The 13,558-nt window shown below is 40.9% G+C and overlaps 1 protein-coding gene across 20 annotated transcripts in view; it reads right to left on the reverse strand.

The window, feature by feature from the left end:
* Positions 1 to 2,172: 2,172 nt before the first annotated feature.
* Positions 2,173 to 13,558, reverse strand: part of rims1b (regulating synaptic membrane exocytosis 1b) — an 81,847-nt gene continuing 70,461 nt past the window's right edge. For 15 of the 20 annotated variants that reach the window (XM_085912412.1, XM_085912411.1, XM_085912408.1 and 12 more), the window contains 8 exons: positions 13,150 to 13,253; positions 11,577 to 11,737; positions 9,500 to 9,717; positions 8,075 to 8,219; positions 7,176 to 7,285; positions 6,811 to 6,912; positions 4,796 to 4,935; positions 2,173 to 4,671 (listed from right to left, as the gene is read on the reverse strand). In XM_085912412.1, coding sequence (XP_085768538.1) covers positions 4,453 to 4,671; positions 4,796 to 4,935; positions 6,811 to 6,912; positions 7,176 to 7,285; positions 8,075 to 8,219; positions 9,500 to 9,717; positions 11,577 to 11,737; positions 13,150 to 13,253 — 1,199 coding nt within the window. In that variant the 3' untranslated portion in view covers positions 2,173 to 4,452. Of the gene's footprint in view, positions 4,672 to 4,795; positions 4,936 to 6,810; positions 6,913 to 7,175; positions 7,286 to 8,074; positions 8,220 to 9,499; positions 10,488 to 11,155; positions 11,309 to 11,576; positions 11,738 to 13,149; positions 13,254 to 13,558 lie in introns of those variants that run through there. The other 5 variants (XM_085912422.1, XM_085912421.1, XM_085912427.1 and 2 more) reach the window with 4 other exon arrangements.

Here is a 13,558-nt window from a genome sequence, read left to right on the forward strand (position 1 = left end):
TAAATTATTCATATATATATATATATATATATATATATATATATATATATATATATATATATATATATATATATATATATATATATATATATATATATATATATATATATATATGAATAATAATAATAAGAGTTCTACAAACATATTTACAGTGTTGTACCTTGTTATAGAAAAATTGTTATAATAGTAAAAGAGTTCTAAAAACATATTTACAGGATGTACACTTGTACCTTGTTATAAAAAATGTAGTAGTAATAATAAAAGCTGTTCTAAAAACATATTTACAGTATGTGTTAAGAATTCACCATGTTATTCATTCGTGCTTTGATTTGAGGTAGGGTGCTTTATTTATTTTGGAGGCCGTTTTCAGGCAATACCACTTCCTGTTTCACGTTCGTGTACGTTACAGTGGTACAGCAGTCATTGACGTAAGTGGGTCTCCTAACAAGAGAAATGAACGGTCACATATGTCTCACCTTTAGGACAATGTAGTATTGCTCCAAATGTTGGTTTACATTCCTCTAGAGGTCCATTTTCGCGTGTTAGCACGATCGCGAATTAGCATGTGACACGCACACATGTATAAGATTTATATTGTAAATATTTATACAAAATTTTCTGTATGTTATATATACTATTAATTACTATACTATAAATACTATTTACATGTTTGAAAGAATGATTTAATGTTCTAATAATAAAATGCACTTAAATGGTTTCATATACATCTATTGACACAAAAAATGTACAGATGAGCGGGTGACCCTATTTCGCAGATTTTACTTATCGCGGGTGGTTTTTGGAAACAATTATCCGCGATAAACAAGGGATTACTGTATTCTCTTACAAATGGTAATTAAATATTAAACTAACAGCCGTTTATAATCAGGTGCGGTTTATAGTCCGGAAACAACGTGGTTTCTGTATCAGCTGTATTATTGTTTACATTATTGTTATTTTATTTATTTATTACTGTTTGATGATTATTTTTCTTACATTTGATAACGTTAAAAGTTTTTATACGAGCCTCAAAAAACCCAATACGGCACAGCCTCACCCCAGACTCTACTTCCAGTGGTCCCCAGGTAAATTGAGTTTGAGACCCTTAGATCTACTGGTCGATCGCGAAGGAAATGTGGGTAGATCACATGACATTAAAAAGTAGGGGATCCATTGCCACAATGACGTTTGTCATTTGATTGACATACAGGGTAGCCAATCTGACGTCTGAACTTTTGACACCTCGCGCATGCGTGTTTAACTTGTTCATTCACCTTGCTGCGTAGCTAGCCTCCAATTTATTTAAAATAAATAAAACCAAGAGTATAAAAGAATTAAAGGTTCATGGACACATCTGGAACATAATACCAGAGGGGAAATACCCAAATGTGCCATTTCCCTGACGGCATTATTCGGTTCCACCTATTTGTGCGAATCAGCCTTTTCCTACATGAACATTATTAAGTCTAAATACTAGTGATGAGAAAATAAAGTTTCATGAACCAGTTTTTGTATTCTTTGGCTCCTCTAGATGGCAATGTTGGTTTAAAGTGAGGGTTTTAAGAAATGGCAAGTTGGTGGGCTTCCAGGTCTTTGGTGAACAGAGAGTGCCATCTAGAGGTCTAAGTAAACACAACAACGGGTTCATGAATCATCTTGAAGCTTCATTTGCCCATCATTACTAAATACCATTCTACCATGACCGATGATCTTCTGGAAGCATGCTTGAAACTGGCTATCAGCAGCTCCTGTCTGGACTATGCTGCCTTAGCGATACCATTCAGTGCAAGTCATCAGAGTAAGGTAAGGGCAAACGATGGCCAATGTGAGTTGTATTGTGCCATGTGGGTTAATGTAATTATGCAAGACACACCAATATGTATTGTAGATCAAATTCAATTCAAATAATACTTTACATATCCTAAAAGGGAAAAAAGGAAAGAAATAATACACAATATTAAATAGTAATAATAATAATGTAAATAATGATAATATAGAATTTAATTCATGTTTTGCATTTTTATAGTAGGCAGATCGTTTTGACTTGTTCATCTTATAAGTAGCTCGCGAGCTGAAAAAGTGTGGGCACCCCTGCTCTAGGGTGAACTTGCTCGAAAGACTTTAGCCTCAAAGAATAGATAAAAGTTGAAATGAATAGATGTGCAATTTCTTCCACACATTCTTTTTATTTGTAAATCATAAAAATTAACATTTTGAAATATAAAACATACACATCATTTGAGCCACATCTGTTATACAAACAAGAAATGTTGCAATCAATTTTCTTTCAGTGGAACACATACGCTGTAAACAATCAATATTTTCCTGTTAATACTGACAATGAATAAAAATAAACATTTTTAAAATGGGAAAGGGTTTGAACTTTAAATGATCATTGAGACATCTTTTACAGACTTGTTCATTTTAATGGCTGAGCACTGCAAACCCAAGTCTATTACCTTGAGTTGTCCCACTGTGTGGTCCCCAACAGTGGATTCATAAATCCTCATTAAATGAATTGGCCCCTGGTTGAATGGCTGTTGAATATTTACAGTGTATCACTGGCTCTGTATTTGCTTTTCTACTTCATAACGCACAATATCCTATCTGACAACATAATGTTGAACCAAAAGATATAGTTCCATATAAGTGGATCTGATTTGCATTTGCACTTTACATGTTTATTGATGCACCAGCTCCTCGGAGGTATACAATGATGTGGAATAACAGCAGGAGGGGTTGTGAGGTCTGCTCACGACTACAGTACATTTGTCAGAGGGGATGAGGAACAACGTCAACGTTATCTTCCGATTCTGTTTGAGAGACGTTCAGCACCTGACTGAGGGACATGGCATAGACCGCAGTTGGATTCCATTGCATTTGTGTGATGGGAATGGCTTCCATTTATTGGTTTTACCTCCAATATTCAATTACGAGCAAACTGTACAACTGCATGCAACATACAAGTGGCCCTACAGTTAAGTGGAAAAAAAAAACACATATCCAGTTCTGTATCTTTTTTTATGTAACTGATTCCTTTAGGAAGTAAAGAAAATTACATGCAGCTCAGAGCAGGTCATACCGGCCCTCTTCTTACAAGGTAAGAGGGGGTCCATAGGGCAAATGGAGAATGAGCTTTTATGTTGTCCTGACATATCAGTCTGATCGGTAACTTGCACATGAACAGTGTTACACAATAAAAAGTGTGAGCAGTTTCTCTTTTTCTGTTTCCTAATAACTACACCAAAATTAACAGGGCCAGTGGGCATCTCAGTTTTTTCTTTTTCAAAACTCCGTTTGTTTCTTTTGTTAAAAAGTTAAACTTTTAGTTGTAAAAAAAACAAGCTCTTGTGCTTGTTTAATTCCCAAGAGAACATAAAATAAAGGTTCAATAAAAACATTTAAACATGCTTGGGTGAGGTTATTTTGACTGTTAACAAACTCTTCCTTTGGTAAATAAAGATTTTCTTTTTTTCAGGTTTTTGAGTGATGTATTTCTGTCACGTTTAATTGTAACACACGTTTAGTTGTTGGTCATTCTCCTGGGAGGCCTAATACACATCTGTACACAGACAACTTCATTTCATGTTTAAAAATCTAAGATGTGTCTTAATCACCAGTCCCCCTTACCTGCACAAAACCTGCAGACAATAGTTTCATTTCCCTTTTTTTTTTAAATCGCTTGTTTTTATCTCCATGCACACACCAGACTGACAACATATCATGAGCATTTAACACACTATAAAATCATTTTGTGCAATAGTAACAGAGGAGAAATAAAAAGACAACAAAACAAACACACAAGACAGTATGGCTTTGAAGAAGCCATGGTAAACATTTTGAAAAGAAGATCATTCGACAGAGAGAGGGACCGGTGATGCGGCTTCAGGGTGTAGGCACCAGAAGAAGGCCCTGTGCTTCCAGAGTTAATACCCATATGAAAGCCCCCTGCTCCTGGACAGAGGTGCTGGCAGTCTGATGGGGTTCTAGAGGAGGCCCCTGCAGATAGGATGCCAGTGCCCTCACTACCTGCAGATGTGGCGGGAGGTTACCTCTGTCTCAAGTTCATACATTCCAACGCTTAAGTACAATTCATTGCTTTGCTGTTTTCAGCTAAAAGCCACCCTGCTTCATTTGTCACATGGAATTCATCTTGTATCTACTTCATCAGCTCAACTTGAAAGCTACTGCCTGTTGTCTGGAGTCAGCCCCCAATCTTCAGCGTACACACACAAAGCAAAACTGAGACATTTTTCTAAATTTTTATGGAGCACTGAAAAGTGGCGCTCCCCTGAACAGACGAAATGAACCACGACAGAAGTGATTGTCAGATCTCAAGAAATGTGTTTTCTGATTGTTGTTGCACTACATTTCTGCTTCAGCGTTCTATCCCTTCTTACAGTGCATGTCAGGAGTTAATCACTCGGAGAGCGGTGTTGAGCTGTTGGCCCACTAGGATCGGATCCCGGGCGGTCCAGAGGAGCTGTCCAGCGACGACTGAGAAGCTCGCCGTGTGAGGGAAGCCAGAGTTGGATCCACCAAAGAGGAAGGTGGAAACAACTTGTACCAGCCAATTACTGTGCTTGATAAGTCCAGTTCCTCCAGGAGAATTTGCGCAACGCCCATGAAGCTTTTATGGTCCATGCGGCCGTAGTCCCCCCATACAATCACCTGAAGAAGGCCATGCAATTATTTGCTATGCTGGTCTAGTTCTTCCCGCTAAAATATATTTCTAACATGGGAATATAGACATGAAAGTAAGAATAAAAAAAAATCTATTGTATTTTCCACTCACCTGTAGGACTTTACCCTGTGGACTTTCCTCAAACAGCAGTGCTTGCTGGTACAGTGGGTCAAGTGTTTTCCGTGCAATCTTGGTTTTCTTTTTGGCTACGTATGCTCCATTATTCAGCAGGTAGACCTTGACATAAGGTGCTGAAGGCAGGGACGAAGCAATAGAAAAAACAATGATGGTAAAAGACATTGAAGAAGGTTGAAATGGCATTTTTGCCCTTGAACAAAGGATAAGAAAAAAAAAACAGTCTTAAATTCTACCGGACCCAAAGACCCATTGTTTTCTAAACTGCTAAGCCCATCCCAGGTGACTTTGTTATACCCAGAGAAAAACCCGTGCAGGTTCTCAGGAAGAACATACACACGCCATACAAGGGGGCCTGAGCTGAGATTCCAAACTCAAACGCCAGACCTCAGAAATGTCAAGCAGATGTTCTAACCACAAGACCAGGGATGTCCAAATCCGGACCTTGAGGGCTGCTCTCTTGTATGTCTTGTTTCTTGTTTGAGGTTTCCCTCCTCCACCATACCTACTTCAAATGATCAGTTCATTAACAATCTCTACAGAAGCCCAATGACGATTCTGATCATTTGAATTAGGTGTGTTGGAGAAGGGAAACAAAATCATGCGGGATAGCTGCTCTCCAGGTCTGGGTTCAGACACCCCCGCAGAGGCCAATGTGAAGCCGACATATCTTGACGATTATACATGTTACCAAGAATTGAGAATAAAAAAAGATTATTGCATTTCTCTGACCACTGTGCATTCTGAGCTTTAAACGCTAAAGTTCAAAGTGAAGGCAACAGAGAGCAAAGTCAGGCACCAAGCTTTGCCTAATGTCTCCAAACTGATCTTGTATTAGCTGATATGGTGAAAAGAGAGTGATTGTTGTATTATTTCAATTACCGTATTTTTCGGACTATAAGTCGCGGGTTTTTTCCATAGTTTGGGTGGGGCGACTTATTCTCAGGAGCGACTTATAAGTGAAAATTTTCACAAATTTTTACTTGATCATTAAGACATTACTTACGTACTTACTAGTATAGTTGATCAATTTGCATGTTATTTTCACTTTAAACCGCATGAGGGCGCAATATGGCTGTGGAATAATTGGAGCCTCACTGACAATGAGTTCCATTCACTGACTTCCGGAGTCAGGAGATTTAATGATTTGGACTGACACAGAAAGTTTGATAAATTTGTTATTTATTTTATAGTTATTTGACATATAGTTTATTTAGAGTAGCAACGTGTATGTTGTTAGACTTCAGTAGTTTCAGATTGTCGAGCGAGGCTGTGAAGGCAGCAGGGGGAGGGGGGGCTCGATCCAGGGCGCTTGCGTGTGTTGGCTCATATGTTGAGCTCTTGTTTTGTGAAATAAAGAGCTGGTTACCAATCCCACATCTTGCAGTTACTTTGGTAACACTACAATATACCGTAATGTTCGGACTATAAATCGCAGTTTTTGTCATAGTTTGGGTGGGGGGGCGACTTATACTCAGGAGCGACTTATATGTGATTTTATCACAAATTTTCAAAATTCAAAAATCCGCGATGTAGTGAAACCACGATAAACGAACCGCGATGTAGCAAGGGATTACTGTCATTTGAACTGCAAGTTACGTCACCCATGCCGCGCAGCTGTTGTTTACATAAAGGGCAAAGGATTCGATCACGGGATGACGAAGATGACGAAGGGCCCCATGTACTACCGACATCATTAGCGGCTTTGTTTGTAAGTGACACGGAGGACGAAGAGTTTGAAGGATTTCATGATTTGGAGTGACACAGATGGTTTGAAACACTATTATGGCCTTTACGCACGCCCGGTCCTTCTCAACGGAAGCTCTCTTTCACCTCCTGGATGGGAGTCGGGGGCCGGCGCTCGGCCGGGTGGCTGTCCGGGGTGTACGGTGGATGGGGCTCGGACATGGCTTTTACGCACGCCCGGTCATACTCTACGGAGCTTTCTCTCAACTTTTAGTCTGAAAAATACGGTAAGCTACAGTCTTTACCTGGGAGGGATTTCGAGCCTGGCTTTTGTACAAGACCTCGCGCTCTGATAACCTCCACCTCCAGCTGACCCTTTTTCTCCATCATACCGATCTGGATGTCACCTGTATAACAAAGGAAGATGGTGGCAAGATAATTACTATAGATCTACACAAGTTTGTTTTGTACTGCAGTAAGACTATGAAATATCCTTGAAATATAACTCAACGGAATGCTCTTTTGGGAAGCTGAAAATTTCAACAATGCCTCATTGTCAAAGTCTCAATGTTGCATTAAAAACAAATGTATGCGCGATCAAGGTATGGAAAATCAGAGGCAAACAACTAAACTAACTAAAAACTGAACTAAAATGTGAGCGCAATCACACCTATTGCAGGTGTAGCAAGTGTTTGCCTTCCCACTAACTGAGCCGGACCAAGGCCATCCAGAAAGTCGCTGAACTGGCTGCTTGCTCCCAGATTGACTCCAGAGAAGATACTAAGAGAAGAACAAAAACAAACACATAAAACACACAATTTGGTAAAGACACAGGTAAATTCTTTTTCCAACTGTTTTTCTTTAACATAATCAATTTGCTGTTAGTCACTGATAAGTGAAAAAATACTTCCAAAAAATACCATAAACATATACCGTATTTTCCGGACTATAAGCCGCTACTTTTTGCACAAGCTTCAAACCCTGCGGCTTGTAGTCTGATGCGGCGTATCTATGGATTTTCCGTGATTTTTGTGATGTCTTAATACGTACACTTATTATACACTCATTAGTAAAAACGTTGTGGACCGCTGTTATGCAGCACCGATTTGCTGAGCGGAGGGATATGTGACCAAACACACGGTCACTAGGGAGAAAAGTGCTGTTTTGACTGCATATCCGTCCGCCAGGCAAATAGTGCTGCACGAACAAGATCAAGACGCACATTACTGGAGAAAGGAGGCTTCTATAGACACACCCTCATTATTTAGTATTACCAGAGGTAATCATTGGTCTTTCTATACATATTAATTTCTCTTTTCTAACCAATTATAAGCAGCTTCAATGTGTTAGCTCAATATTCAGTAAAGTCATGGTCACATATTAGTTACTGTACCTATTTTACATTCTAGTAATATATAGCAAAGTAACTCTTAGAAAAAGATGTGATTTTGCTGTTTTTCCCCAATTGTTAGTGACTAGTTGAATCGTTGAAGACAGTTTTAACAAACAATGTATAAAATGTAGCCTTATTGTAAAAAGTAATATATAGAAAGTGAAAACGTTACTAACTTCCCCTCAGAGTTGTAGCTGTTCATGCTGCCATTGTTGGACTCTTTGCTGGGCTGCCGGCTCATGTTTCTCGTCAGCTCCACTGCCATGCCGGTCTCTGTGCTCCTCTGGATCGGTGCTCCTTTCTCCTTTTTAGTCTTTGCCTCTGCAAAAAAAAAAGAAAAAAGAAAAGCGTCAAAGAGTGCGAGAGAGAGTGCGAGAGAGAGAGCACAAGAGAGAGACAGAATGTACTGTATGACTTTTCATACAAACCGTTCCAGCAGCCTCCATAGTGATATTGTAATTTAGACCATTATTTTCAAACCCTTGCAGTTAGTATATAATTTTGTGCAAGGTAAACCAGAGAGTAGGAGAAAAATTAGCGTGATCTATTTTTGCGGATGCAGTAGAAGGCCAGTCACCATATTCCAGACAGTATAAATGTATCAATAAAAGCAGTTTAGTATTCTGTGATGTGTCTATGTGGCTCATGGCCAAAGGACCGATATATGCCTGTACTTTTACTCTCTCCCTCCAGTAGCCAGAAATAAGAAATGCTTTGCTAGAAAAACAAGCTGACTGACCCAATGCAGAATCTTGACTCATTCCTTATAATGAAACAGGTGGTGCAAGGAGAAAAGATGTCAAAAAATATGAAAATATCTTGTACACAAACTGCACAAAGGAAAAGTACAGACTTTATTGGAAATATTCCTTACTTGCCTCAGTTCTCATCCAACACATAGACAAAGGATTTTTTTTCAGTGAGCTACATTTCCTTAGATCTCGACTTCCTATCAGCCCTCTAGGCCTAGTGTGGCCAAATAGCTTTTAATGTCTGACCCAAAGAAAGGGAATAACAGAGCTCGACTTTCATGGTCAGTCTGTCTGAATGGGAGGTGGAAGTCCGGGAGCTAAACTCTTGGTGGCTCTCATCTATCTACAAATTTCCCTTAAGTTTGCAGAATACATCATTATTGTTTGTTCTTTGATAACACACAGTGGGACAGCGGGGGATGAAACCTTTACAGAATAAAAGGACATTATTGGTACTTCAATACCGTCTGCTCCCCAGGACAAATCTTTTTTGTTGTGAAACATTGTTTTTATGTGTGGCTTTGGATACATGCGCTGAACACAGATGTTTGAGTGTGTGAATGTTGATGGAGTCCACTCAGTAAAATGTGCATGATATATAATTCAAATGTGGCTCATGAAAAGACCAAAATTAATCAATTTGGACAACTGGCTCATAAGCAATTGAATCATGGAATTTTCGCAAATTACATGTCCCTTCTCTTTTCCAGTCTTCACATGAGGCCAACTGTTTTTTTTCATCTCACCACCAAGTAGTGCATGCCACATTTGGGGGAAGTAACATCATCTTGGATTTACATTCTAAAAAGAAGAACTTTTGAGTTGTTAGCATTAGCTGTGGCAACTCACCAGGGCCACTTATCTGGGAAGTACTCCGGCTGCGGCGATTTCCAACAATGGCCACCACCCTTGCACTGAGGCTGGAGCGTCTCTTCTTGCTGCCTCCCCCCACTGTGCCGAGTGCTGTGTCTGACTGGCTGCCATCAGTGCGCTCCTGCGTGTAGATCTCCCCACTAACACTGGAGCTTTTGAGCATGCTGCGTCCCGCTGATGCTCTCATCTGCCGACTTCAGAAAGAAGACAGTGCATGTCTCTCATTTAAATGCTCCAAAGGTTTGACATAGTATCTGTATTTTACTGTACCTTCACCGCACAAGTCAGCTGACTGACATGCCGTGATGACAAATGCAAACATTTTAAATCGCCAGACATGATGTGATATGATATGATGGGATGGACTTCAATTTCCCTTTTGGCCCTGTACTCAAATACGTACTACAGCAAAAAAAACTTACACTGACATATGCTACGTGACGAATAAAATATGTCACCTGTTTTTTATTATGCTATAACAGTAGTAGCAAATCCAGTTTAGATGTTAGTGGTCAAATACAAAAAAATAGTTTACCACCATTGCAACAAAGTTTACAAAATCAATTCCATAGATAATTTGTATTATGTATTTAAATTCATTCTTCTCATACAAGCAACTATACAAGAGCAGAAGCAATTAAATGCTTGCAGCCTTCGACAGGTTTGGATGAGCCACTGTGTGTCGATGCCCTCAATTGGACTGAATGTGCTACAAGAGAGCCTGGACATGCTGCACCCATCACCATCAGCATCTGGTCTGTGTGGACCTCTGACTAACGTGATATGATGGTTAACAGGAAGTACTGGAATATTAGCTTGAGGACTTTCTGCTACACTATGCATGGAAGTTAAGGGAAGCTGTGCAGCAGAAGGGGCAGATGGAAGGGAATTCTGCTCTGGAGGATGACCGGGCTCCGGGTTGTCGCAGCACAGGATGCATGCAATGAGGGATCTGAGATGTGCACTGAACAAACACAAATATAAAAAACTAGGTACACATATACTGTAGTGTAACACACAACATAAACTGCATTGAAGAAAATGCTGATTGTGTGGTTGTCACAGATGCCAAACTATGTCATGGAAGGCAAGGAAACCTGTTGACTATGTTCATTTTATTTAATAAATAAACTAGGCATTATAATGCACTTAAAACTAGGCATGATAATAAGCATTATAAAATCTTAGGAATTAACCCTTAAAATGACTGCACTTGTCTTATCTAGTTTTGGTCCACATGGTAATTATTATTAGCAGGTGATTAATTGTTGACATGATTTGTCTGTCGGTTGTAATAAAAAAACACATCAGTAATAAGTGAGTTGCACTATATCAGTCTCTGCTTAGACCCATTGGGATAAGGTTGTCTATCCATGTCGAGAGAGAAAGAGAGAGAGAGAGAAAGAGAGAGAGAGAGAGAGAGAGAGAGAGAGAGAGAGAGAGAGAGAGAGAGAGAGAGAGAGAGAGAGAGAGAGAGAGAGAGAGAGAGAGAGAGAGAGAGAGAGAGAGAGAGAGAGAGAGAGAGAGCGAAGAAGGGAGACAGGGAGATAGGGAGGGAGAGGGACAGCGACGGAGAGGGGGCGGTAGGTGGGTAGGTAGGTAGGTAAACAGAGTCAGGATATATATTTTTACCTGGACTCCTCTGTTTCTCCAGCGACAGTGTGTCTCCTGCGCTTCAACTCCTCTGAGAAACGTCTTTTTCCTGCTGCCCTCTTCCTCTCCTCTTCCCTACACACCCCCCATGATATGCGCCTGTCTTTCTTTTCCTCCTCTAATGACTTAGACCTGAGTGATGTTAGTTTTCATCCCACCATTGTTTTATGTGTTTATATGTGATAGAAAGAAGCAGTGCACAAAGTTGGACGGAAACATGCAGCAGTTGCCATGCAAAACAGAAAAGATACACAGCCATTAGCATGCATTTTACAAGCAAAACATTCAAACACATGCTGATTCCCCAAAAATCTGTTCATACACATTTCCGAACTTAGTTGAACCTAAGTAAATAAAATTTGAAAACGTAATCAATGTATGAATTAACGAACGAACTGACCTAAGACGTCCCCCCGGGCGTTCTGACTGGATAGACATGTAGCTGGTGCTACTGAGGCGAGAGGCACTGCTGGCACGGGAGAGAGCTGACATATCGCTCATATCACTGTCTGACGACCTCGCAGACATGTTGTCGCTGCTACGTCGCTGTTCTGCAAACATCTAAGAACAACAAACGTAGATTTATAATTTCAAAATGAATATCTCGGGTCCAACACAGACAGGCTGTCGACTTCCATCCATCCATCCATCCATCCATCCATCCATCCATCCATCCATCCATCCATCCATCCATCCATCCATCCATCCATCCATCCATCCATCCATCCATCCATCCATCCATCCATCCATCCATCCATCCATCCATCCATCCATCCATCCAGCTTGTCTGATGTTAAAATTACACATTAGGATTGAGCGGAGTCCTTTAGTCCGCTTGTTTAGTTCGGACCAAAAGTGGACTTAGGGTGTATTCAGACCAGAAAAGTCCTTTCGTCTGCTTGTTTGGTCCGGACCAAACGTGGTGCGGTTCCTATTCAGACTGTACATTTTGCAAGTGAAGTATACACATCGGGCGGCCCGGTGGTGCACTGGGTAGCATTTCCGCCTCACAGTTAGGAGGGTGCGGGTTCGATTCCACCTCCGGCCCTCCCTGTGTGGAGTTTGCATGTTCTTCCCGAGCCCGCGTGGGTTTTCTCCGGGCACTCCGGTTTCCTCCCGCATCCCAAAAACATGCTTGGTAGGCCGATTGAGTACTCCAAATTGCCCCTAGGTGTGAGTGCGAGATGGTTGTTCGTCTCTGTGTGCCCTGCGATTGGCTGGCAACCAGTTCAGGGTGTCCCCCGCCTGCTGCCCGATGATGGCTGGAATAGGCTCGAGCACGCCCGCGACCCCCGTGGGGACAAAGCGGTTCCGAAAATGGATGAATGGAAGTATACACATCCACGCTTGTGACGATCTGTGCTCCCATTGGACAGCAATGACCAGGGCAGCACACAGAGCACAAACCCAGAAATGGAGGAAAACATGCGAGTCCTACGTGCCGCGTTCCTGTTCCGCATATTTGTGCTGTTGGTTCGGATCTACGCTATTTATATTCACACGTGAAGCAAACCTCACCAGAGTCTCTTTGAAAGCGAACCGAAACCACTTTAAAAAGTGGGTCTCGGTCCGGTTCTTTCATCCGCACCAGGATTCATTTGCGTGTATTCACACCTGCATAAAAGGTCCAGACCAGCGTTAGAATTGAACCCTGGTCCTTTCAAAATGGACCAAAAAGTCAGGTCTAAATACACACATTCCGAGGTGCAACATGTCCAGAGGTGTAAAATCCATGTCCAGAAAGTAGAAACCTGCCACAGTTTATCTTTATCAACAGGTGTTTCTAATCAACCAGCAGGTAAACCTGCTGCTGATAAGAAGCAAAGCCAAACTGTGGCTGGGATTTTACCTGGTCTGGATGATGATGTCTAGTCATATAAATACATAAAAAGGCATTGACATTTGATGCTATTCTGCTTTAAAGATTCCACCTCATTACTTTTCTAAGGAAGATGAAGAAAAAGAAGTCTTACCTCCCGTTTATACTTGAGGTCCGACTCAGGGTCATGGGAAGCTGAAGGCCGATAGGAATGTACTTTCATATGCAGCTGTCGGGCTCGCTCTTCAACTGCTAGAGCTAAAATAAAACCAACGATGACAATTTAATTCAGCCATGTAAACAAGCAAGGTCTGATTTCTGTCTAAATGATAATATACTGTATAATCTGTCAAGAAGACATACTGACAATTTCTTAAGATATGGATAGCATTGTACTCACACCATCACAATACGTCATAGTTTTGTGTGGGGTACACCCTAGACTGGTCACTAGGCAATCTCAAGGCACATATAGACAATCACTGTTGCTCGTATTCAAACCAACGGTGAGGCAGATGCGGCAACCATATAAATTGGATGTGGGAGGAAACCGGAGTGCCCGG

This window comes from Syngnathus leptorhynchus, chromosome 5 (genome assembly GCF_054491065.1).
Source record: "Syngnathus leptorhynchus isolate UIUO chromosome 5, UIUO_Slep, whole genome shotgun sequence".
NCBI classification, from domain to species: Eukaryota; Metazoa; Chordata; class Actinopteri; order Syngnathiformes; family Syngnathidae; genus Syngnathus; species Syngnathus leptorhynchus.